Raw genomic sequence first — 26,701 nt, forward strand, 5'->3', positions numbered from 1 at the left:
AGCCTGGGTCAGAGTCCAACACACAACAAAGGAAGGTGTGGCCTCCAACAGCAAAGCAAACAGTCTCACTAACATTGTGAAAAGTCTCACTGCCACTTAAAACAACGTACTAGTTAATTAAATTAGAACATTGTTACACTCAAGTATACACACGCATATAGAAAAGATGAGTTAACCAATGTTTTTGCCTTATGCATGTTTTGTTCTCATCAATGCTTTGTATAAAATTGCTTAATTATTTTTTTTGTTAAAGTCCGATATTACAAAAACATTTTATTTAGCTTTGGTGTAAATGATATGTACATATGTTATACATGCTTAATGATAATAATAGTATAATAATAGTAATAATGATGAGGAGAAAGCATGACATGGCCACACTTTCACCATACAAGGAGAGGAGAGACTGCCTCCCTCACCTCCCCCTCTCAGTCAGGTGGAAAGCTCACCTCTGTGGTCATGTGACACCTCAATGAGCTTCATCCGGCTAAAGGTGGACTGCTTTGTGCCTCTCCAACTCTAATTTTCCTGCCACCGTCAGAGTGCCAGCCTGCTGAATTTTTCTTGCTCTCTGCGAAGGAACTGTACATTTTTTTTTATTTTCCTCCCAACATGTCGATCAGTCGGAAAAACTGGTCCGCTCTGTCCAGGTAAGACTAATTGTGGCTTTTCTTTAAAGGTGACACCTGTTGTGAAGCGATAGTGACACTTTACACACTTTCACTTTAATGTAAGTTCAAGGTTTGGCCTCACTCTGAACAAGACCTTTGGATCTTTGCTACTAGATCATCTGGGGACATCTTTTCCTTATTATTACTTTAACAATCATTTCCATGTTTTACAGTTTTGAGTCTATAGAAAACGTTTTTTGCATTGGAATTGGTGGAAACTTCTCACTTGTGTTGCTCTGTGCCCTGCATTGTAATTCACTGATTGTATTGTTATGCTAGGCTGAATTGATTGATAAAATTTGCCTACAGAACTGCGAAAGCTGAACAAGTAAAACAGGTTCTGTGTAACGGTTATTTCTACTATAATCACTACTTTCCATGTAGTCAAAAACAAGCAGCTGGACTGGTGTTAACAATTTTCTGCTTTGAATCTCTTCCTGTTTTCAAACTCTTTGTCTCACTGTTTCATAATCAGTTTAATATTCGCTGACGTTATCATATCATTTCTCCCGTGTGCATTCTCAATCAGCCTAGCCCGTCAGTGGACAATGGAGGATGAGGAGGAGGCAGAGAGGGAGAAGAGGAGGAGGGTGAAGAGCAGCAGCACTGCCGACCAAGATGGGGACTCCAGCCCCGCACCAAGGACACCATCAACAAGTGGTGGCTCCACTGGGACTGAATCTTCCAGTGAGACATCTCAAGGCCTCAGCAGGTTGATTTGATACTTTATAAACCAAAAGATGCAGTCTGTTATGGGCCCCATTTCTTTATTCTTCCTTGGTTCTATTCATGTAAAAGCTGAGCAGCACAACACACACTTAAAGAGGTTAGGATCCCTTTATTTTGACTGAAAATCTTCTTGATGGGTAGATTTAGTGCACACAGTCACAGGATACTTACAATTTTGCCCTCCCGAATTGTTATCTGTACACTTTTCAAACACACAAAAACACATTATACCATAAAACATGAAAAGTTGCCAAAGACACCAGCAGCTGAGTATTTGGAGCACAAGCAGCCTTCAAAGAGAGGGAAATGACTGAACAGCCCTTTGTTATAGAAACCTGACCGGACGCCAAGCTGACAGATTTTTTCATCTCTGGAAACCGTCCTGACATAAACGTGTGTGTGTATGTGATGTTTTTCTCAGTGTTGAGCAGATGCAGCTGGACTTTGTGGAGATGCTGCGAGCACGCGATGAAAAAAGGAGAATGAGACAAGTTGAGGTATTGAGACAGCAGAAAGAGGAAGAGGAGGGCAATTCAAATCCAAGCAGTGAAGGAGAGGCCAGGGTGGTGCTTCTTGGGGAGTTGGACGTGGAGAAGGGCAGTGTGTTCAAGCCGCAACCACCAGCTAAACCATCTTCTTACAGTCTAACCAGCGGAGGCAACAGCAATGCCAGAACCAACAGTACAAAAACAAAAGTAAGTAAAAGGGCTTTTCTTTACAGTGAAACCAAATTTGATTACTTTCCTGTGAATTTGTGTATGTCTCTTCCCTCTCACCAGATGCAAAGGTCTACACACAGTTATAGCTATGTTTTTATCATCCAGAAGTTATCTCGCAGCCAGAGAAGAAGGGTGGAGTTAATGCAGCACACCTGCTTCAAAGCTCAACTCTTTGAAACCTTCTGTCATGTTTTTCTGTGTTGCAAAAGATTATGATGGCCAAACATGCAGACTTAGCAGACTTAGCAGTATGGAAAAAGATGAAAACCCTAATCAAAAAAATTATTTTTAGGAAAGATCAATGTTGAAACAAATAATGTTGTATAGCTAGGTAGCTGTCAATAGTATTGATGTCGTTAGGATGACCTCTTGCATAGTTCTGTTAATGTTTTCTCAATGCATAATGTGAGGGATTACCACATAAAGGTTAAGTACATTGGAAGTAAGGAAGCACTTAGGCTTGCTTGAGCTGTACTTAAGTCCCAATGGACACAAAAAGAGATGGAAACACCTTCTATTATTTTATGAAAAAGGCATTGCATACTGGAAAAAATAAAACTACACTGAACTCACACAGGAACTGACTCAGCCTAAAATAGTGAGAGCAAACTGTCGATGCAATCAAAAAATTCTGATCTGGTAAAAGGCAAGACTGAAATCAAGACTAAAAACAAAGAAACTGTCCACAAAACCTAGCAACCTCATGACACATTTGGGGTTTGGAGGCAGGACCAAAGCGCAGACCATGGCAAGGAGGCCGCATGGTGAGTAGATGAAAAGGCTTACAGGCAGGCAGAGTACAGAGCATGGAGCAAACTATCTTCTCAGACCAGGACTGGTAGAACAAAACAGGAATAGACAACTAGCAAATTCAGGAGAACATAAGGTAATTAGCCGAGAGGAACCAGTGGGGAACAATGAAAACTAGAGAGTTTAAATACAAATGGGAAAAACAGGGAGAACCAATGAACAGAGGGACAGAGTAATCATGGGGAACAAGGAACAGGTGTGGAACAGGGTTGCAGGGAGACTGAGGGGAATGTGCCCAATTACAACTAAAGAGACTTGACAGCAGAGGAAAGCAGACATGAGCAACCGAGTAAAAACAGACAAGACTAAATAACAAAACTTAGGGAAAACAGATCTAAAGGGAAATATAAACAAACACATGAAACCAAGGATCTAGGAAGAAACAAGAAAAGTAAACTAAAGACCTGGAGGAACAGAAAACACCTGACTAAGCAAAAGTAAACAAATACAAAACACTAAATGGCAGATTGTGACACTCCGTGGTTAGACTTCAAACTCTGGTTTTACACCAAAGGCTAGGGAGCTTCTACACAGTATCTTAGCAGGTTCTTAACTGAGCAGAGATCTTAAAAGTTGATCCTGGAATCTGCTAAGGCTAGTTTCCCAAGTTTACTGTCACATCCTTAAATGCACTGATGACCACTGGCACTACTGAAGCCCTGACTCAACCATCTAGTCATCTTTCTTCTTGATGTTGCTGTTGCTTGAGCTTGACAAGTCTACCAGTACTACTCTCTTTTCTACTTTGAGTATCACTGCAGTGTCTGGCTGATTAGTCATCACTTTTTTAGCATACAGGATATAAAAGTCCCACAGGATCTTTGCCCGATCATCATAAACCATTCCTGGTGATGTCTACCATGTTGACTGTTGGACTTCCATCCCATACTTGACAGTTTTTCCTACACACTGTTATGCCTGTTAGTCATAGTGTTCGGTGTATTGTTTCACCATCAGCATCTTACAGCCAGCTACAATGTGCTCTACATTTTCAGGGGAATTTGTACACACCCAGCATATAGGGTCTTATCTGATGTGGTGGACCAGCCTTACTAACATGCTCAAATATGTTTAATCTTTTATCTTAGATGGTGGCTATGTTTGCCCTTTGTTGACCTCCTTTCTCTGATCTTTCCGTCTCTTGGAGCTGGACTTAGGGTCAAACCTCCACACGTTAGAAGGTGCTTCCTTATCTTAATATGAATTACTTCTGGCCAGGTTGTTTTAACAACAGGCTATTTGAAGATTGGCAGGGGGTATGCATTGGGCCCTTGGACTTTGCTCTTATCATTCAGCTGACCTCTTATATTCTGTGTAGGTACTTGGTTGATCATGACATCCTTGCAGCCTCTTCAAGGCTGCTGTTTTCTTGTGGAATTGCAAGGTATTTGTAGCTGTCTTGAACATCTGTAACGTTGCTTTGGGTGACGTCTAACCTCTCCTAGGTACCACTCGGTTACACTTATCTAAAGTTACTGACATTCAAATGTGCTTGCTTTGTATCCTGTCAGGTGGATGAGTGACTTAATGTCTTGCTCTTTCTTGGCATATAATTTCATGTTTGAGGTGATTTTTCACTTCGTTTCTGTAACCTCATTTTATGACGATCTGGTTCAGAAGAATCTGGTACTGGCAAATATCTGGGACCCACGTATATGTGAATCTGTCATCGAAATTGTTGATGTGCTTCTCACTCCTAGCAGGAAAAAGAAATTGGATGCTTTCCTGTAGGACAACAAGTTGTTATGAAATGTTTTCCTTTAGACGTCTGACGGTTAACTACTTTGACAATCTAGTTACGCTGACCAAACCTTCCCGAACACCTGTCCTATTTATGCTTCACACAGTTCTGGCACTGCTCTAATAACTACAACCCTGCAGTGTGTCTGATCTCTTACCCCACGCAAAGGGAGAGTTGTGTTAATCATTTGCCAAATTCTACAGAAACAGAATCTCAGTATGTTGGATGTTGATCGGTGTTGCAGGCCAACTGAGGCCAGGTGTCACCTTTGGGTTGTGTTCTGGCTGCAGCTGTCTGAGTTAGTTTTGGTTGAGCATCATTTGAAAGATTTTACTACTCTTTTGTGCATTTGAGCCAAGTGAGAAAGACAAATGTACTTACAAATATGTACCATGTGTGGTGTGTAGACAAGGTGCTGCACAGGTATGTCACATGGAACCATAACATTAAGCCCTAATTAATTTTGTACATGAACTGTGTTTCTCCTCTGACCTGAAGGGTTTTGGGCAATGTGGAGCCAAAGCCTTTCAGTCTTTTAGCCACAGTGCAAGAACAAAAGTGATAGGCAGTATTTATAGATAATTTAACATTTGCGTTGGCATGCAGCATTTAAAAAAATTACTGTTGCAGTACAGTAAGAAGCAAAATAGTCTAGGGTTAAATATTGAATAGTTCTGCCCAGTTACTGGACTTGCACACTTTCTGTGAAGCAACTGCCCATGCAAAACATCTCTAAAACCTAGATAAGATATATTTAAAGCCACAATTTTAGCCTTATCTGGTCTTGCACAGACAGTACTCTTTCTTACAGTATAACTTCAAATTAGGGCATAACTCCACTGTGTTATATAACTAAAGGTGTGTCACAGGTACATCTGTACAAAACCATAAAGCATTCAGTGTGCTCTGACTAATTATGTTTACTGTATTTTTTGTATTTTTTGTAGCATGGAAATGGAGAGTCATCAAGCAGAGACCCTACACCAGAACCCAAACCAGCCTCAACCTCAGCTCGCAAGTTTGTCAGGTTAATAATGGGATTTTATATTGATTGAAATCTAGGTATTAATGAGATGAGCATAAAAAATATAAATATTAAATTAAAATTGATTAACCCTTGAACTTATACACATTTTCGGTATTTTACATCCACAAACTTTAATTCCATTAGGATCTTATGTGATAGACCAGCACAGGAAAGAAGAAAAAGGAAACATAATTCTTATTTTTTTTTATTGAAAAAATGTAATTCTTGCAATTTTTCAGCCCTCTTAACTCTTATATGCCTACATAACTTATTGTGCAACTTATTGATTTCAGAAGTCACATGTTCAGCTAATAGATTCCACTTTTGTGTAAACTATTTAAGAAGTTTACAGCAATTAAATAATTTTTCAAGGCAATTTAACCAAATGAAAGCAACTATATTCTAAATCAAAGCTGCAGCTAGTAATGATACATTTCAAGTATCTTTTTATTTGATGTCTTAATGTTTTATATATGTTTTATTAGTTATTTATTATAATAAATTATTAGGAGATTCTCACACAAGCAAAGCATTTATTTAGGATCTGATTGTCTGCGGAAAGACAGTGAGTCAGTCTGACACCTCTGGTTTTCTCTTTAGTTAAAAAAACGTTCTGCTGATCAATTTATTGTTGAGATACAACACTGATTAATGTTATGCTTGTCTCTCACACAACAGTTCATTTCCTTATCCATTTAAGAAAAAAATATGATTGAACATGATTTATCAGAGTGATTGTCTCTAAATATTGAAAAAAGTAGTTGAAATCCCTTTAAATGGTGTAAAGTCGTGACCTGAAGTCTATATACTCTTGTAATGTCTCTGAATGTCATATTTATTGTGGCGTTTTTTAGTATGCATCTGAATAGTTCAATCAAATATTTCCAATGAACATACATGGTTAAGTTAAATGTGGAGATTTCCTAACCAAAACAGGATTAGACAATTGTCAATATAGCTAAGGCCTCCTAAAAAGTCATTGCAAAAGGTTACATCAGAATACCTCATTTATTCCAAAATCATTCTGATTTGTGTTTGGGATTTTATGTGTTCAAACACATTTTTCTGCCCAAGATTAAATCATTTGTCTGTATATTTTAAAGTAATTTGAAGAACTAGGACGTAGTCCTCCTTGTACAAATACTCTACCCACAAAAAGCATAATGCTACCACCACCATGCTTAACAGTTAATGCAGTGTTCCTATGTTTGAAAGCCTCTTTACTCTTGTACTTCTAACTCTTGTTATGGAGACCAACCAGCTCAGACATTTTTTTTGTCTGGCCCTACAACTTCTCTCCACGAGGCATTTGATTTAGCCATGAAGGTGATTGCAAATTTTGATGAAGCCGAAAGGTGTCATTTCTGAAGAAGAGGCTTCTATATTCTTTATTCTCACTGCATTGCAGCATGGAATTCGCTTCACCTTTGATGGCCCAACAGTTTCATCTGAGGCTTGAATCTTGGTGGTTCATGTGTTGTTTTTGATCATCCTAACCAATTCCGATTTATCTGAAGGTAGCAGTTTAGGGTTTTGCAATGCCCTGACCTCAACTGTGCTGAAAATGAGTGGACTTTGCTTTAAAGATTGTTCTAGAAAACAGTTTTAATTTAGTAAACTAAATTAAATTAACTCACCTAATACTGATCCACAGTAAATCCAAATGTGTGCATAAATTCTTATTTTTAAAGTTTGTTGAAGGATCATTCCACTCCAGACCAAACAATTTTAGTAAATCATTTTGAAGCCTATTTCTAACCGCAGTGAATGTATGCAAACTTTATTCCTGCTTTCATTCAAAGCAAACATCTCTGTTTTAAGTATTTCTTTATTATGGATGTAAGATTAATCTTTAAGTTCCTCCATGTTTCTGCTGTTGCAGCTCTATGTCCATTTCTTTCGACAAGACTCCATCAGGTCGCACAACTCCTATGAGCCCTTGCTCTCCGTCAGCCCCCTTGTCCCCCCAGGATCCCTTTCCCTCACCTTGCCAGAGTACATCCTCTCATGGATCTCAAAGCCCTGTCCAGAATGGACACGCACAGGAGGTAGTCCAACTTTGACACAAACACACACTAATACATATAGGCCTACAGCTTTTGCTCAGCCTCCTGTTTTGCTTGTCAAATGGATTGCAAAGTGTTCACTAAGTGCTACTGCTGACCCTTTTGCTTTCTTTGTAAAGCAGCTTGACTTGAAATTTACCGCATATTGGCATTACATCAATGAAATTGAACTGAATTTAATTTTAAGTACCGCCCATCAGTCCAATTAAAACAACAGCACCCCCTGGTGGTGTAACAGTATAGGTTTAGACCTCACCAGCCAAAACACAGAGGGCTCATTTAAAATCTGACTAAATGTATCTGGCAGCTCACCTTTACTTTATCCCAGACCAGTTCAAACGGCTCCTCCACCACTGGAGACTTTAAACAGGCGGCGGCCAAACCTGCCTTCGTCAGACAGAGCTCCAGGACCATATCTTTCAGGGTAAACACACACGCACACACACCAACACACACACACAGATGCACACACTTATGAATGCACACATTCTTCCTGCTAAATGCCAGCATTAACTTCTGCCAATTTGACTGTTAATCTCACATTAGCTTGGCAGTCTATCAGCTCAGCAAAATTTGCTTGTGCAACTCAAAGCTTTGGCCTGGCGTTGATATCTGAAGCAATATTTACAAGCTGACTGCCTGCTTTGTTAACACCCAAACACATCACAAGAGAGCAGATGCATGTGCAGAACATTAGCATTTAGACACTGACCAAGGACTGCTGGACACACAGACACTCACTGAGGCTTGTTTTAACGTAGATGATGAAAAAGAAGGAAGAGGAGAGCACGCCCCTCCAGAGGAGGTAAGGAACCAACCCTGCCAGTTAATTTAAGATATTTGTATTTGTTTCCTGGTACTTAATTGATGATTGGCTTGTTTTATTGTAGCGCAAGTGTCCGGATGGCCTCCAAGAAGTTTGAAACAAAAACAGTAAGATGACAACTTTTTAATTTTATTTTCTTTACTTGATTTTATGAAACTGACCAAATATCTTTAAATTAAAAGTTTGTCATTATTAGTTGATATCAACTTTATATACATGAGCTAATCCTGCAAACATAGCAGAGGCACATCGATACCAGCTCAAGGAAATGAAGTGATGACTTTGATTCTAATACTTTATTGTACTGTGACCATACGTTTTCTGTTTGGATTTTAACTAGGACCAAAATGAAGATGAGGACAAAGGATCTTTACAGAGAAAGTGAGTTCATTTGTTTTTAACTCATTTAATGTTTTTGGTATTTCCAGTGGGCTGCACGGTGGTGCAGTTGGTAGCACTGTTGCCTTGCAGCAAGAAGGTCCTGGGTTCAATTCCTGGCCTGAGGTCTTTCTGCATGGAGTTTGCATGTTCTCCCTGTGCATGCATAGGTTCTCACTGGGTACTCCGGCTTCCTCCCACAGTCCAAAGACATGCCTGTTAGATTAATTGGTAACTCTAAATTGCCCTTAGGTGTATGAATGTGTGTGGTTGTTTGTGTGTTGCCCTGTGATGGACTGGCAACCTGTCCAGGGTGTACCCCGCCTCTCGCCCATAAACTGCTGGAGATAGGCACCAGCTTCCCTGTGACCCACTATGGAATAAGCAGTAGAAAATGACTGACTGGTATTTCCAGTTGTATTTTTTTTAATCACTGTGTTTTTTATGCATGTTCAGCTCTAGGCACAGGATCTCATCCAGATCCATCAAGGAGAAGATGGAGCAGCTTGCTCAAGCAGCACAGGTCAGAACCTCAGTCCCACAGACTGACAGCAGCTGTTTCACAAAAACACTTTTTGGTCCTTTTCCATGTTTTGGTAGAGTTGTTATACATTTAAGAAGATGTTAAGAGTTTGAACAATTTTCAGATTTTCATTCAAGTTGCAAAAGTTGAGCACTGCAAAGTCCACAATAAAATATTAAGGCAATGCAATAAACAGAGTTAAGTTGTTTTGGATGAACATGGTCCCAGCTACAGCATTTATATTTCTTTCACAATTGTTTTGTTAAATCTTCATCTATAGTCTGTAGGATTCCAATAAAAAAACACTACAATACTAATGTTGTACTGGCTTGTAGTGATGACATTCAAAAATGATGACTTCAAAACTTTTTCAGCCTATGTTTGAAGTTTAATGGAAACAGAGTCAGAACAAAGAAAGACCGATCTGGAAAAGCCAATAAAATGGACCTCCGGACCTACTTAGTAATCCTACAGCAGTAGTTGTATTGCAGGTAGTTGCCTACAAAGTGTCGCATAAACAAATTATTAATATTCCTGTTGATTTTTTTCTTTTCTACTTGTCCGCCTTTAGAAATCTGAAGTGTCACGCTCACCGGATGTGACCCAGAGGACCCTGTTCCTGCTGGAAGAGGTCTCAAGGAAAAGAGGCCTGTTTGAGAAGGACCACACGGCACAGAGTCCCACCAGCCCTGGAGTTTCCAGAAGTGTAATTTATCATTTACAACACACCTCCTCCATTGTTTGTCATATCTATGAGTGTGCTGTGTAAAAAAGAAATATTTTACATTTTTGTTTTTCTCAGGAATTTAGGAGTTTCACATCGGGGATGTCAGATCGGATCAACACCTGGCTCAATAAGACCAACCAAGCAGGGTCTCCACTGAGTCTTGTAAGTTTGCGCTTTTATTCAGACTGTCAGCCCATGTCTCTGAGACTTACAGCAGCGGGACGCCAGGGGGCAGCAACACTCGTAGTTTCTGCTGCTCACATTTTAGTTGTTCGGTTTATTGTGAAGTTTTTCTTGTTAGAATTATCTGTCATGGAAACTGTTCACCAGTAGACAGCAGGAGAAAATAAGAATATATATATAATCTTACTTTATTTTTCTCTGAAAAAGAAATTGATTTGATTGCTCTTAGAAACAAAACATTACCTTGTTTTACTATTTAAATAAAAGATGACACATTTTTTAGGAAATCAAAGGTTTCCTACTTGCATTAAAAACAAACTTGTGCAGTCTCTTTCTGACTGCACAGGCAAGTATCCTGTGATAACATTTTAGGGTTTTTTAGGTCTGCTTTTGGAGTGAAAGGCTTGGATTACCAAACCTGGGCAGGGTGGCAGCTCTTTTAAATGTTTTTCACTGTAGGCTATTATCCGTACAGCGGAAGGATACGTTTTTTTACTTGATTGAGACCATTCTAAATCCCTTACCTAAAATCATTTAGACTCATAAGCTGCTATCATCTTCCTTCTAAAGGCCTCAGAGCAGCTCTTTCAATCTTTCCCTGGTGTTTACTCTCACTCCAACAGACAGGGGCACACCAAACTAGATGTCTAAGGTTCAAACAGGGTAAAACTCTTTCATATTTTTGAGTAACAATGTTCTTATCAGGTGCTCCAAATGTGATATGAATGATTTTATATACATGTGAATATGTAAAAGCCATACCTAGTGTCATAGGGTGTCCTAATGCTTCTACATGACTGTATACAACATCATTTATTATTTTCTTTCTTTCTGTATTATTATTTGTCTACTGTCTGTTTGTAGGACCTGAGACATGTGGACATCAGCAGCAAGAGGAGCCTCTTTGAGAACACAGGGGAGGAAAGTTTCTCAAAAGTCAGCCCTGAAAAAACCCATAAGTGAAAGGTATCACTTCTGCTCCTCCTTCTACTCCTAGAATAAAATACAAAATGAGCATACCAACTTATATGGTTATTAGTATGACAACTGTTGCAGCAAAGTAAAGGAAACTAAAGCAGGATTACATTTTAAATCTCTTTAATAAATTTGTCTCTGTATGTTTGTTTTTACAGGTGAGGCAAAGTTCTGGATATTTACCGGACCCCATGGCTGACTTTTGCTTCTTTATTTTCTTTTATTTTCTTTTCTTTTATTTTATTTTCTACTGATGCACACAAGAGGGAAAGAAAGGAAAGAACATTAAAAAAGTATACTTCTTTTCGACTACTTAGGCTTCTATCTTACACTTTTGCATTGCCTATTTGCGTATGAATTGTTTTGCATAATAAAGAAATATGCTTGACTGATGTTTAATAAGTAAAGACATACATTAAAAGCAAAATGATGTGGTAAGTGAGAGCAGCGCCACTTGTTGACATTCTTCAGCTGTTTGCCTTACTTTTATTTCATTTTTCAAGCACTTTAAACTAGGCTAATGATGTTTATTGAATGCCAGAGTTGTAATTTAAAGAGTTTTGTCTTATCTTATATTTGGATTTGTGGACCATTTCTGCCTGTCTGAGAAATAAAAAATTTTCCTAAAACAAACTTCCGCTGCTGTTTCCTTTAACTAAAATGAAAACAGACACCTTTATCTGGAAGGACGGAGAATGTAGATAAGAGCTGAATGCCTGTGTGTTTTGTTAGTGGCAGGGTGCCATTTAAACTCGTGTGTGTGTGTGTGTGTGTGTGTGTGTGTGTGTGTGTGTGTGTGTGTGTGTGTGTGTCAGGGACTGTGAACAACTATGGCTTTATCTGGTTCATTTTGGCACGTAGACCCTACGGTCGTGCTCACAGTGGCCTTTTTTGGTGTTAAGGGGAGAGTACATGCTATCTGTGAAGTTATTAATAACACAACAAGGGGGTCCTAAAACCTCTTCCCCTCATTATAGTCCCCTGTTTCACCCTCAGCAGCACTCACCAGTCAGTAAAGGTTAGGAGCTGCACCTTGAGCTTTCTTTCTTGTCCAACTCACTGCCTCCTCAGGTAAGACTGCACAATTACACGAGTGAAAGGTCTTTTCTGGCCTTGTGACCTACAGGTGAATTAACTGGGTCTGCATTTTGACGTTTAGAGTCAACTGAGCGTGCCCAACCATGTCGGACAATGAGGAAGTGATGGAGGAGTACGAGTAGGTTGAAACCTGTTCTTTTGTTGTGTCTGTCGTTCTCTCTTAACAAAACTGAATGTCTCCTGGCTGCACCCACACAACTCGACATTACTAACAGAGGGTTTGTTTTTTTATTTTCTTCATAGCTAAAGGTTTCTAAAGTGATGTAGGAGTGTCCCGCCTTTAGTAAAATGTAAACTTTGTGTGTTTTTTTCACAGGGAAGTCGAAGGTAAGAACCCATAAATCATGATGCACGATATTCTAGGAAGATCTCATCTCCTGTCTAAATAGAAACCCCACATTGTACAAAGCAATGTTTTGTTAGACTAATCCTGCTTGTCTAATTTGTCAACCTGATGCCACTGTATTAGTTCATCACACTTACTGTTATTTTTTAACTTTAAAGATATGTCTTTCAGGCCTACAGGTATACCTGCTTTGTCTATGCACCACAAACTGTAGCTTTAATCTCACTGCTGTGCTTGATTTTATAATGACAAGTCTTTTTATGTTTCACATTGATTATCTTTTTCTTTTTGTGTCACAAGTCTAGATAGTATCAGTGGCATTATTCCAAGTACAGTAGTTGCACTCTGTATAACCACAATACTCTGTATTTATCTTTATCTGCTTACATAAATGCCTTCTTTGTCTCGACTTGGTAAATGGGAAGAAGAGGCCATTGAAGGTATTTCCTGCGTTTAAGTCATGAAATTGACATATGATGCTCAGGGTTCATGATGAATGATTTTTGTTTGTTTCTAAAGGGTTCAAAAATTTTACTAGGTCACCAGGTAGAAAGAAAATCATTGTTCCGCCTAAGAGTTGTTGTGTTTTTGTTTTACATTACATACATGAAAGTGCAAAGGTTTATGACTAAGCCCTAATTTCTTTATGTTATACACTTCTTATCCTTCTCTATTTTACAGTGATGTTGTTGAATACATCTCCAAGCTTCAAGCAGATCTGTTTTTGTGGTTTATTTAGTGCTTAATAATGATGACAGTAGAAAGGTAGGAGAATGCAGGAGTTAGAAAGTAATGTCATTAGACATTTTTCAGCTCTTGCTTTTGGGGACAAATGTTTTTAGACCTCTGGCAGATGTAGGTTTAAGTAACCTTTTAATTTTACAAAGATGATTCTTCTGCCTAGAAGAGTGACCCAGCCAGAGTCCCCACTTTATTTTGATAGACAATCTGTGGACATAGCTACAGATTAGGGTGATGGTAAAGAGGTCTTCCAACCTCAAAGACTTATTGCTCAAAACCAAAGATAGATCATCAAAAATAAGTGGAAACATGCAACAAGATCTAATGCTAATGAATGTTTTCCTTTAATTATTGAGAATAATATTTTACATTTTATTTTTATACATTTATATAAAACAGATTTGTTTTTTGGTGATCTATAGCATTTAAAATCACCCATGTCAGTCAAGCCATGTTATCTTTCGTATTCTTAGACTGAGTCAAAGAAATGGGAATAAACTGTTAACAAAGTGTCAAAAGTTTCAATTCAAAATCAATTCTTTGCTAAGTTTTCTCATGGGTAACAAGAGTTCATCTCTTGAGTTTTTGGAGTTTATTTATTTTTGATTCATAGAGTTGTGAGGCTTTTAATACAATAAAACAGTCAAGTGTACTGGACTTTAAATCTGAATGAATATTGTTGATTAGGGCCCTCTAAATAGATTACAAGAAGGTCTGGTTCCTTGGAAGGAAAACATACTTACTGACAAAAGATAGAATTGGTACAAATCCAGACCTCTGATGTTAGATGTTATGAATTATGTTAGATGTGCAGGAGCTGACACGTTTAAAAAGTGCACCCAGGTGCTTCAGTTGCAGTATCAAGAGTGGAGTAAGTGAGTTATTATGCAGCTGCAAAAGAGTTCAACAGTCATTGACAGAGTTTGCCAAGCGAGCACTGTGAGTTTGTGCTCCCCCTGGTACACAACAGGTGGGCTGCCTGCGTCTTACTGACGTCCTTCTGTGGCCAACCAGGTCACACTTGCATGGAATCACCTAAAACAGAAATTTCAACCCAGTGCTCATTTACTTCACCTCAATGGAGAGTTACAAAACTGGGAGAATTTGCCTCAGGGGAGAACACAGCAATGGTATGAGTGAGTTGTGCTCCAAATTGGCATTTATATCCAGGCTTTTTCAGATTGTCACATTGATATAACTTTTTTCTTCGGTGAGCATACACAGACATGGGGGATGACATAGGATTTTCACACAGTTCTGTAGATATGAATGGGTGAATGGTCATAATAACCAGCCTTGTGCTTTCCTCTGCAGAGGAGCAAGAAGTAGAAGGGCAGGAGGAAGAAGAGGCTGAGGAAGGTACAACTTCAGCATGCAGTGACAAACTTTATCGATAAAAAGCAGCTATTGAAAGGACCGGTCAAGGTTAAACAAAAACCAGAAGTTGGTTTTATTCCCTCTAGAATAAGAATATGTTTATGGTAATGATTCTTACTTTTTTATCTTGTAGAACTTTGAGATTTTCTTAATTAAAAATGCTTTATAAATTAAATTGGTTATTATTAAAAACTAGACAAAATCTATGGTTAAGATTAAAGAAAAACAGATTCACATTTTTAAAGAAATTAAGATTCAAAAAATTATTCTAGGTGCTAATACTCAAGTGTTTAATTTAGGGAATGAGAGAAGGAAAAAAAAAAAAATTATAAGGAAATGAAAATATAATATTATACTGCCATAATCTGACATGTATCTCAATTCCTTCCTATTTATTTAAGTAATGATCCACTCAGAGTGTCATAACAATCACTGCTGAAACAAGATATTACACCATAAAAAAAATGGATAGGACCATTTTTTCCTCACTGTCTTAGATGAAACCAGACCAAACCTGTGAGATTCAGGGCTTTGTGGTGGCCACTCCAAAACAATAACTTTGTTGACCTTCAGTCACTTTGTAATTGTATGCTTAGGATCATTGTTCCGTAGGAAGGCAGATTTACCTCCTGGCTACAGCTCCTGGCCGATATCTTGAGATGTTGCTTCAACATTTCCACATGTTGTTTTTACCTCATGATGCATCTATGTTGTAAAATGCACCAGTCCGTCCTGCAGAAATACCCAAACAACAATGTGCTGCCCCTCATATTTCATAGTTCACAGAAATTTTTCCAGGCTTGCAAGCTTCACAAAATATAATGTTCTTTATTCCTAAGTGCATTTGCAAACTATATGCTGTTTTTTAATGTTGGTTTTAGAGTTATGGGTTCTTCATCTCTGAGTGGCATGTCCGAGCTACCGCACCCTGTTGGCATTAAGACGCCTCTGATTTCCCCCGAATCCTTTTTCCCCAGAGGTGTCTCCACTGTCTACAAGCACTTTCTCTTAAAAGGAATGACTCTCAAACTGTTCTATACTCTCAACACTTTTCTTCTAAATAAGGCAGAGGAATGGTTACAGAAATCAGCGCTGATGGCTCCCGTCCTCAACCTGCTTGGTGATTGAAGTGACGAAACAGCCCCGAAAGAAGGTCACACATGGTTTTTATGTCTGGTATTCCATGCAAGGGATGTAGACTCCCTCAGTGTTTATCAGTAGACTATGTATCACCATTCTGGTGTCTATCTGCAATAGCAGGTGTCCAACCCTGAATCTAAGTGTGGCTCCACAATCAAACCCAATGCACTAAACTTTATGTCAAACTGTAGGTCAGTGAGGATTATTATCCGATCCAAAGAAAAGTGAAAACATTAGCATTCATACTTTATCATTATGGTGCGTGTGTAAAAGCTCATCTATAAGTAATAGTAAGCAAGGTTATGCCTAACAGGCCAATCAGGCCATCTCAGTACAAGACCTGTTTCACTGTGGATAATAACACCATCTTACCTGCTTCAGCCACCATCTTAACAAGGTGTCTCTGCTTTTTGTTCTTCACTCAATACACACAATTCACACCAAAACAAGTTCATCTCTGACACACAGAACCCATCTCCTTTCTCAGCAGTACGATGGTTGAACATTTTCATGGTGTTTATGCTTGGTATAATTGTTTGAACGTGGCCTGGAATGGATGAACCAATTAGGCAGTTCACAATTCTCCTTCTGTTATCTTGCCTGATTTGTTTTGAAGTCTGACTTTCAACTATACACACATGTCCAAAATACAAGCAAAAAACTACAGGTCATACTTTGCCAGCTTTACAGATTTGGAAAGGTTTTTTTTTTTTTTTTTCAAACATTTTTGTTTTTCTTTGCTCTCTGTCAGTTAGACTTACTCAACACAGAAAAGGAATAGATTCACAAAATGCAAATGAGGTGCATCAGCCAAAAAAGCTAAATTTGAGATCTGTTCTGATGTTTTTTCATCATGCCTTGTTCACCATGAACTTCTGATATAATAAAAAGTGATAGTTCAAATGAAGTGAAGACTCAGTATCACACCTCCTACGGTGAAAGTTTCTCACTGGCATGTCATTGCAACTTTCTCTGTGTGCCAACAGAGGCTGTGCAGAAAGAAGATCAACCTGCTGTTGAAGTGGAGGCCAATGATGAGCAGGGTGAGTAAGTAAAATTGTTGTTGTCTGCTCATGAGGGATCTCGTGATTGAAAATCAAGCAGCAGAGCATCTATGTGTTGTATTTGTCTTTAGTTTGACATCTAAATGATGATGAGTATTAATTGTCTTCACAACCAATAGTCACCGCAGGCTAGAAGATGATCTGATGTCTTAGTTCTTATCTTGGTATGCAGCAGTCTGCAGGTCCTGAGAAGTCACATGGACATTAACATGTCCATGTGACTTCCATTTTGTTAACCGAACCAAACCAGACACAGTGACTGTAGAGTCATTGCCTCCAATCCCTCCCAGCCCTAAGGCTCTTGAACGTTAGTCAGACAACCTCGTTTGGCATTTATCTATCGCTCAGGTTTGTCATTCTGTGAAAAGGGAGGCACGTTTATGAAAATCTGTCTCATCTTTATGCCTAATCAGCACCTGAAAACTAAGAAAACTCCCTGTGAGACATCTGCATGTATTCACCTGATGTGTCACATTCACAACAGCTGGAGAGAGTAACCTTTTAACAAGCTAGGAAAATGTGAATGTAATGTCAAAACTGAAAAATTAGCTTACAGTGCCTTGCAGAAGTATTCATAATCATTGAATTTTATTACATGTTGTGATGTTACAAAAATAAACTATAATCTATTTTACTGGGTCTTAGGGATGGACCATTACAAAGCATCATGAAGACCAATGGGGGGGGGGATAGTTAGATAGATAGATAGATAGATAGATAGATAGATAGATAGATAGATAGATAGATAGATAGATAGATAGATAGATAGATAGATAGATAGATAGATAGATAGATAGATAGATAGATAGATAGATAGATAGATAGATAGATAGATAGATAGATAGATAGATAGATAGATAGATAGATAGATAGATAGATAGATAGATAGATAGATAGATAGATAGATAGATAGATAGATAGATAGATAGATAGATAGATAGATAGATAGATAGATAGATAGATAGATAGATAGATAGATAGATAGATAGATAGATAGATAGATAGATAGATAGATAGATAGATAGATAGATAGATAGATAGATAGATAGATAGATAGATAGATAGATAGATAGATAGATAGATAGATAGATAGATAGATAGATAGATAGATAGATAGATAGATAGATAGATAGATAGATAGATAGATAGATAGATAGATAGATAGATAGATAGATAGATAGATAGATAGATAGATAGATAGAAACTCCCAAAGGGTTCGACACATATGTTAGCAAGCTTGGTAGAAATATGTCTGCAGTGTTATGACATTTAAACCACGGCATGTACACTCTTTCAAAGAAGCAACTCTTTGGACTGCCTGAAAGAAGGTCTTGTTGCCGGGTAAAAAACTGTTCTAAGTGCGTCTTTCTAGAAGGTACTTTAGCCTGGGAACTCAAACAAAGTGAGAGAAGATTGTGTCTTTCGTTAGCTAGGGGCTTAAAGAGACCGTGAATAAACTTTTACTTGGAAAATATGCTGCAGCAATATACAGTGCAGCCCACAATAATGTTGTTAAATACAGTTTACGACCAGGCTATACTGTATTACCGACTGTGTAGATAGGCTTGTGATGTTAAATCATTTCTTCATCTGATTTAAGGCATATTAAAGTTTGCTAACTGACTTGTAACATTACAGTCCTATCTAAAATTAAAATGAAACTATCCCCTATTGTTTTTTCACTGAACAAAATGACCCAAGTCAAAGATAAAGAGATAATGACTCAAACAAAAAGCTCTTAGGGTTACATTGGGAATACAGGATCAACACATGACATCTACAGGTTGTTTTTGTTAAAAATCAGCACACCAGCATATTTCCCTAATCAGGTCAGAGCCGAGAACACAGCATGCTGCTAACATTCAAGCAGAAGAATTGGTATAAGAAAGGGGGCTTCTTCTAGACAGGTCCCCAGTCCATCACAGAGATGCACTGGACAAACAATAATGCATGCACACAGTCAGACCCAAGGCCAATTTAAAGGGACGTTTATGTTTTTTGGGTTATGGAAGGAGGCCAGTGTGCTTGGAGAGAACCCACATGTGCACAGGGTGAACATGCAAACCTCATGTAGAAACCCCTAGCCAGGTTTTAATCCCAGGACTATCTTGCTGCAAAGTAACACCACTCCAATCTTTGTTATAGTGTAACAAATGTCAACACTTTATCTCATACTGCAACCTACTTTCTTTCACATGAATGCTTACATGTTCTGTTTACTATTGCTTGCACCTCTGCCAATACAACAGAAAGACCCAGGATGCATTGTGGCTAGCGTGGGAAGCTGCCTCATGATTTTAGTTGGTGCTGCTTCCCTCTTCTCTTCAGTATTTGGCAGCTACCGCTTTAAGTTCGCATGAGTCACATCTTCTGTTTTCATTGATTTGGGTTAAATAATTTACAAAATGTCTGTCAATACTGACGCCTTTAAGTCTTTATGTGTCTGGATACTAAACACAACATAGCCTTGGCTTGGTACATGGAGCAAGCAAACTGTGGCTTCATCATGGCAGAGGGACCGTGAATTACACTCACTGTTGTGTGACTGTGGAGAACATAAAACCATCACACAGCAGGAAGGGAAGCAGTAGAGGCTGTCAGGAAGTAAACTCTTCATGCACAAAAACAGATATAACGCCTTTAAACTTCAGCATTTTTTATTGACAGTATTCAAATTAATGTTGTCACTGTTTTTAAATACACGGCCAACCCTGATGTGGCCAGTGGATATTAAATTAATAAACAAGTACGGCTTTTTCCTCAAAATATTATTCAAGTTGTAAAAACAAAAAACCATGACCACTCAAAAACCTCCTTCATTCCTTTAAAATAAACAAGCATAGACAATTTGAAGTGTGACATTTTAATTTGACAGGTTGTCCTTTCAGAGGTCACAGTCCTTTCTTTACAAGATGCCAGCATTTATCAAGACATGTCACTCTAAACAAACATCCAGACCTCAACAAAGCGTATTTACGGAATGTGACTCATGATGGAAACCTTCACTTCTGTCAGCACAGAAAATAACTCAGTACTTGAGTTTATCAGTGTCCCGTTTCTCTGTTATTTTCTAGACCTTTACTTTAATCCTCAGTTATTCCAAAACATTTCTGACTGCTGGAACAGTTTTTGCTTTTCTGACTTTTGCTGCCTCAATGTCTCAGAAGCTGTTTTATTTTGGTTTCAGGTGAAGAAGAAGAGGTGGAGGAGGGAGAAGGTAACAAATGAATGTTGGCACACATTGCATCTTTTCTATGTGTTGTTGTTCAGATCTATTCAGACTTTCTTTTAGTCTTGCCAGAATGAATTTCCTGCTAAATTAAATTCTCCAAAAAGACTTCTTTGTTGAGACTTGGTTAGGTTTCCTGGCATGTTTTGGTACATTCTCAGCAAATTAGTGTGTCAGTTTCTGTCTGTGTGTGTGTGGTCTAGTTTAGCTCATCCCTGTAATCTCTTCTATTTGTTTGTTTCCCAACTGCGTAGAGGAGGAGGCCAAACCAAAATTCAAGTAAGTAACATTCATGGATTAGCACACATGTTTTTCTTTTACAGTGATATCAATGAAAGCAACAACTTAGCTTTTGTTCACATCTATAGTAATGAATGCACAAAGGCCACTTTAAGTAGCTGAAATACTCACAACAATTAAGAAATTATCAGTTTAACTTTTTGCTAACTGTAAACTTTGCTATCTTTTTACCAGAAAATGTTTTAATAATTTTTGGGGGCATTTTTAGTCCTCGGCAAGAAAAATGCAGCTCAATTAAAATGAGGTTAACTGACGGACATTGCTATCAAAGAACATTCCTCTTCTATATATTTATAAACCACTGCCTTGCTACTGCATTTTAGGTCATTACCATTTTGTACTGTAAAGCAGCAGAAAATAATCAATGCAGGCACCACATCACAGAATCATGTTGCATATTTTCTGTCATTTCTTCTGTCATTGTTTTGATTAAGTCATTTAATTATGGTGCATAATTATATGTTTTCTTCTGGGAGTTCCGTAGTGTGTCCTTATTCTCTTTAAAAAGGTCCATTGGCTAATCTGGTTATTGGTTACATCTGATTTTGAAGTTTCCTTAATGGCTTTATTTTCATTTGCACTGACAGATGTTTTGACACAATGTTGTGAATTTAACACCTTTTAATAGAAAATCTCTGACTTGGAATCCACCACTGTCATTGCACATGCCCTGAGAGATGAACCTTTACCTTTAAACCTTTAAACCTAATCTTCCAGTATGTGCGGAAATACCCCCAAGTTAAAGCAGAGAATGATATATTTCAGTTTAGTGTTCAAACATGTCTGCCCTTATTAGATAATAGGAAAAATATATGTAAAATAAACAAATATGATTTTTTTTTTTACAAAGCTAATGTTGTGTATTTTATTATTTATCCCTGGTTTTTGACAGTGGTTTTTTTTTTCAAAATGTTGGAATATTGGAAAATAAATTAGAAACAGTTAAAAACTATTTATTTCAGTAATTCAGTTCATATATGCATACATTTGACAGAGCATGACAGATTGAAAGCATTTATTTCTTTTAATTCTGACTATGCCTTACAGATAATGAAAACCTCAAATTCAGTGCCTCAGAATATTAGAATGCCTTACAAGACCAATTAAAATTTATTTTTGAAGCAGAAATGTTAAACAAGTGAAATGTGTCCATGTACTGTTACATTAAATGCACTCAATGAAGAAGCTGGCTGTATTAGTGCTATATCTGCACATATTTTGGATATTGAATGAAAGGAAAAAGGTGTGGCAGAAAATAGTGCACAAGCAACAGGGATACCTCATTTACAATGAGTGAACTGCAGCTGTTGTTAGTGCTTCTAGAACCACCACAAACAGACATATTCACGAGATCGGCTACCACTGTCACATTCCTTGTGCTAAACCGATCCAGAACCACTTAGAGACATCAGAGGCATCCTACCTGGGCAAAGGAGAAAAGAGACTGGATTGCTGCTCAGTCGTCCAAAGTCCTCTTTTCAGACAAAAGTATATTTTGCATTTATTTTAGAAAGGTCCCAGAGTGGGGAGTCACAACATCCAAGCCGCTAGACGTCCAGTGTGTAGTTTCCAAAGTCAGTGATCATTTGGAGAGCCATCTCATCTGCTGGTGCTGGTCCGCTGTGCTCTTTCAAGTCCAAAGTACAGCACAGATGTCTATCAAGAAATGTTTGACCACTTCATTCTTCCTTCTTCCAACAAGTTTTATGAAGATACTGATACAATGTTCCAGCAGGACTTGGTACATGCCCAAACTGACAAATGTACCAATACTGGCTATAATTACCATAGCATCACTGCAATGGAGTGGCCAGTAAACTGACCTCACCTAAACTATATAGAGAATGAAATATTGTGAAGATGGGAGACACCAGACCAAACAATGCAGACAAGCTGAAGGGCACTATCAAAGCAGCCATTACACCTCAGCAGAGCCACAGGCTGACTGCCTGCATGCCACACTGCACTGATGCAGAAATGTATGCAAAGGTAGCCCTGACAAGGTATTATAGTACAGTATACTGCATAGTACATGGTCATACTTTTCAGTAGCCAGACATTGCTGAATTAAAAATCATTCTTTATTAACCATAGATTTTATTCATATTTTCTGAGAAACAGATTTTTGTTTTGTTTTTTTGTTAGCTGTAAGACATAATCATCTAATTCAACAGAAAAAAATAACTTTTAGTATTACAATTAATTGAGATGCACCCATAGGGATCACACAGTTTGTCTTTTTTAGGCCTTTTATGATGCCCAACCTCATCCCTCCTAAGATCCCAGATGGAGAGAGGGTGGATTTTGATGTGAGTAACACACACCTGGATTCTGCTAATTGTTTGAAAACATTGCTTTCAACTTTTTCTTTTATTTTAGAAAAAAAAAGCATATTTGGTTTTTGATGCATTGAACAAAGCACTGCATTTTTGGTCCTTCTGACTGTGTTTCTGCAGGACATACACCGTAAGAGGATGGAAAAAGACCTGATGGAGCTTCAGACTTTGATTGAGGTTCACTTTGAAAGCAGAAAGAAGGAAGAAGATGAGCTCATTAATCTCAAAGAAAGAATTGTGCGTGTCTTATTTACAGTCAGGTAGAAGCTGAACGAATTCAATCATGCAACAATAATGGCAAGACAATATAATCTGTTTCAGGAGAAACGTCGCTTTGAACGTGCAGAGCAGCAAAGGATCCGCAGTGAACGAGACAAAGAACGTCAAAAGCGACTTGAGGTAGCGATGTGTTTCTGTTGCTTATAAAGCTTTTTACATGTGCTAATGTTTCACTGCTGCTCATTTCCCATGTTTTTGTTTTCCAGGAAGAGAGAGCTCGCAAGGAAGAGGAAGAGGCAAAGAAAAGGGCAGAAGATGATGCAAAGAAGAAGAAAACCCTGACCAGTCTCCATTTTGGAGGCTACATGCAAAAGCTGGTGACTAAATATAGGTTTTCTAAGATTTTTATTATCAAATCTCAACAGAGCCATAAAGTGTTTCATTTTCACAGAATGAGAAGCGGAGCGGTAAGAGGCAGACCGAGAGAGAGAAGAAAAAGAAAATTCTAAGTGAAAGACGCAAATCTTTGGACATTGACAACTTGAGTCAGGAAGGACTCAAGTAGGTGGAGAAATACTTTGTCGTGTCACTCAACATTTGTTCTGCGTGACAAAGTAATAAAACAATTCCTAAGAGTACTAAAAATACAAACATGCAACCATACCTCGCAGGGAGAAAGCTAAGGAGCTGTGGGAGTGGATGTACCAGTTGGAGGCGGAGAAGTTTGATCTGCAGTACCAGTTTACCAGGCAGAAATATGAGGTGCATGTGTGCATCAGCGTGCAACGTTCTAAATGAAACGAAACACAGTAACATTTGAATGTTTGCTTTCTTCCAGATTAAGGTGCTGAGAAACCGTGTGAGCGACCATCAGAAAACGTGAGAATTTATTACTCTTTTAAACAAATGCCAAATAGATGTATTAGATAGACACACTGACCTCATGTCAAGCCTCCATTAGCTGGGTGAATGGAAAGTCACCTGACACAATTGCTGCAGATAGTGTGTTGCAAAAGCAGCTTGGCCCCTTAAAACTTTTCACATTTTCTGGTTTTGCAACCACAAACTTCAATGTATTTTACTGGGAATGTATATGATTGACCAACACAAAGTAGCATAATTGTAAAGTGGAGGAAAAATGCCAAAATTTACCCGAAGAAGTGTGCTGTGAATTTGTGTTCAGCTCTCTTAACTCTAATACTACAAAAAAAAATTATAATCCAGTTGCTTCCAGAAGCCACCCAATAAGAGTCCCCTTTGTCTAATTTAATCTCATTATAAAAACTGATGTTTTATGAAGGCTTAAGGTTTGTTAGAGAACACTAATAAAGAAATGACATCATGAAGATCACAGGGCACACCTGACAGGTCAGGAACCACAACTGAAAATTTTACAGAGTACCGTTCAATCCATTATCCGAAAATGGAAACAGACCGGCACAACAGCAAAACAATCAAGATCATCCACCCTAACTGAAAGATCAAGGAGAGCATTAAACTGAAGAAGCAGAAGCCCTATGTAACTCGGGAGGAGCTGCTGAGATGCCCAGCTCAGTTGGAATAATCTGTCCACACAACAACAATTGGTCATGCACTCCACAAATCTGGCTTTTATGGAAGAATGACAAGAAGGAAAGCCATAAGAAATCCTGTTTGAAGTTTGCAACAAGCTAATGTATCTGTGGGGACACAGCTAACATGAGGACGATGGTTTTCTGGTCAGATGAGACCTAAACTCTTTGGCGTTCACACAAAATGCTACTAGTGGCCACACCACACATCATATTGGTCCTACAAAGTATTAACCTAGGGGGACTGAATAAACACATTTTTAAGGTTTTTATCTGTAAAAAATGTAAAAATTTATTGTTTTCCTTCCACGTCACAATTATGTCCTACATTGTGTTGTGTATTTGTAACATAAAATACCAATAATGTAAAATAAAATTTGTGGATGTAGCATGGCAAAATAGCAGCAAACACTAAAGGAGCTCTTTAGTTTGTCAAGCATGACTTTTCTTGTTAGTCTTCAATGCTCTGTGTAGACAAGCTCAGCATCAATCTTTAACCTTACGAGCTGTTATTTGGTTTTCACAGATCCAAGAGAACCAAGAGAGGCCTTAGGAAATAGATGAACTGCTATCCTGAGTGAGCATCACATTTGTCCATTCAAACCAAAACCTGGCTTTCTCGTCACACCCAAGTTACTCCTCTCTCCTCAATACAATCCTTTCCCGTGTATTTTATTTTATAAAATAAATATATATATATCCAGTTTTTCCTGCTCCGACTGAATAATTTTTCTCCCATTACCATCTTTGGATCAGTGAATAATGTTTAGGTGTAAATAAAACCTTATTTTCTTCACCGGCTTTGGGCTTTTTTTTCCAAGACAACTGCAATTGCACGTTTTCATTAAGCAGCGCCAAAATAACTGCTTAAAGATTCAAGTGACTCAAGATTGTACATTTTCAAATTATGTTGTGCATAACCGAAATAAAAACAGAATACAATGATTTGCAAATCCTGTTCAACCTATATGCAGTTGAATACACTACAAAAATAACATAATTATTGTTCAAACAAATTTCTTTTTGCAAGTATTTACTCATTGTGAATTTGATGCTGGCAACAGCTCTCAAAAAAACCTGGGACAGGGGCAACAAAAGACTGGGAAAGTTAAGGAATGCTCAAATAACACCTGCTTGAAACATTCAGTGGATGAACAGGTTAATCATAACACACCTTTTTCGGTGAGTGTCATGATTGGGTATAAAAGGAGCATCCGTGAAAGGCTCAGTCGGTCATTAGCAAGGATGTGGCGAGGTTCACAACTTTGTGAACAACTGTATGAGAAAATAGTCCCAAGAGTTCAAGAACGTGCCTCAACCTAAAATTGCAAGGAATTTAGGGATTTCATCATCTACAGTCCACAATGTCATCATCAGACAAAATAAATCTGAAGAAATCTCTGCACGCAAGCAGCCAGGGGAAAAACCAACATTAAATGTTTGTGACCTTTAATCTCTCAGGAGGCCCTACATTAAAAACTGACATCATTCTTTAACAGATATTTCTACGTGGGCTCAGGAACACTTCAGAAAACCATTGTCAGTTGACACAGTTCATCGCTACTTCTACAAATGCGAGTTAAAACTCTACTTTGCAAAGCAAAAGCCATTTATCAACAACACCCAAAAAGGCCACCAGCTTCTCTGTGCCCGCACTCATCTGAGATGGACTGATACAAAGTGGAAAGGTGTGCTGTGGACTGATGAGTCCATATTTCAAATTGTTTTTGGAAATCATGGCTGTTTTGTCTGCTAGGCCAAAGAGGAAAAGGACTATCCGGATTGTTATCAGCGCACAGTTCAAAAGCCAGCATCTGTGATGGTATGGGCGTGTATTAGTGCCCATGGCATTGGTGACTTGCTCATCTGTGGGTCACCATTAATGTTGAAAGGTACATAGTTTAT

At 38.2% G+C, this 26,701-nt stretch overlaps 2 protein-coding genes across 5 annotated transcripts; both read left to right on the top strand.

Annotated features, from left to right (window-relative positions):
- Nucleotides 1-479: 479 nt before the first annotated feature.
- Nucleotides 480-12,008, top strand: lad1 (ladinin). The gene is made up of 14 exons (XM_047360882.1): nt 480-650; nt 1,201-1,383; nt 1,822-2,095; nt 5,618-5,697; nt 7,580-7,745; nt 8,092-8,187; nt 8,525-8,568; nt 8,654-8,696; nt 8,930-8,970; nt 9,424-9,490; nt 10,062-10,196; nt 10,293-10,379; nt 11,265-11,366; nt 11,534-12,008. The coding sequence occupies exons 1-13, from the start codon at nt 613-615 to the stop codon at nt 11,361-11,363; spliced, it is 1,353 nt and encodes a 450-aa protein (XP_047216838.1). The 5' UTR covers nt 480-612; the 3' UTR covers nt 11,364-11,366; nt 11,534-12,008.
- Nucleotides 12,009-12,346: 338 nt separating this feature from the next.
- On the top strand, nt 12,347-25,592 carry tnnt2a (troponin T type 2a (cardiac)). 4 transcript variants are annotated; one of them, XM_047361050.1, is made up of 16 exons: nt 12,347-12,446; nt 12,535-12,591; nt 12,790-12,800; nt 13,245-13,259; nt 14,875-14,919; nt 17,064-17,120; nt 20,329-20,358; nt 20,625-20,649; nt 22,916-22,979; nt 23,127-23,243; nt 23,328-23,405; nt 23,492-23,602; nt 23,677-23,786; nt 23,897-23,987; nt 24,064-24,104; nt 25,323-25,592. In XM_047361050.1, the coding sequence occupies exons 2-16, from the start codon at nt 12,557-12,559 to the stop codon at nt 25,354-25,356; spliced, it is 864 nt and encodes a 287-aa protein (XP_047217006.1). In that variant the 5' UTR covers nt 12,347-12,446; nt 12,535-12,556; the 3' UTR covers nt 25,357-25,592. The 4 variants fall into 4 exon arrangements, with proteins under 4 accessions (XP_047217006.1, XP_047217024.1, XP_047217015.1 ...); XM_047361068.1 differs by having other exon boundaries at nt 13,248-13,259; XM_047361059.1 differs by having other exon boundaries at nt 12,790-12,796; nt 13,241-13,259.
- Nucleotides 25,593-26,701: the final 1,109 nt, after the last annotated feature.

The sequence above is a fragment of the Girardinichthys multiradiatus genome, chromosome 1, assembly GCF_021462225.1.
Source record: "Girardinichthys multiradiatus isolate DD_20200921_A chromosome 1, DD_fGirMul_XY1, whole genome shotgun sequence".
Classification (NCBI taxonomy): Eukaryota; Metazoa; Chordata; class Actinopteri; order Cyprinodontiformes; family Goodeidae; genus Girardinichthys; species Girardinichthys multiradiatus.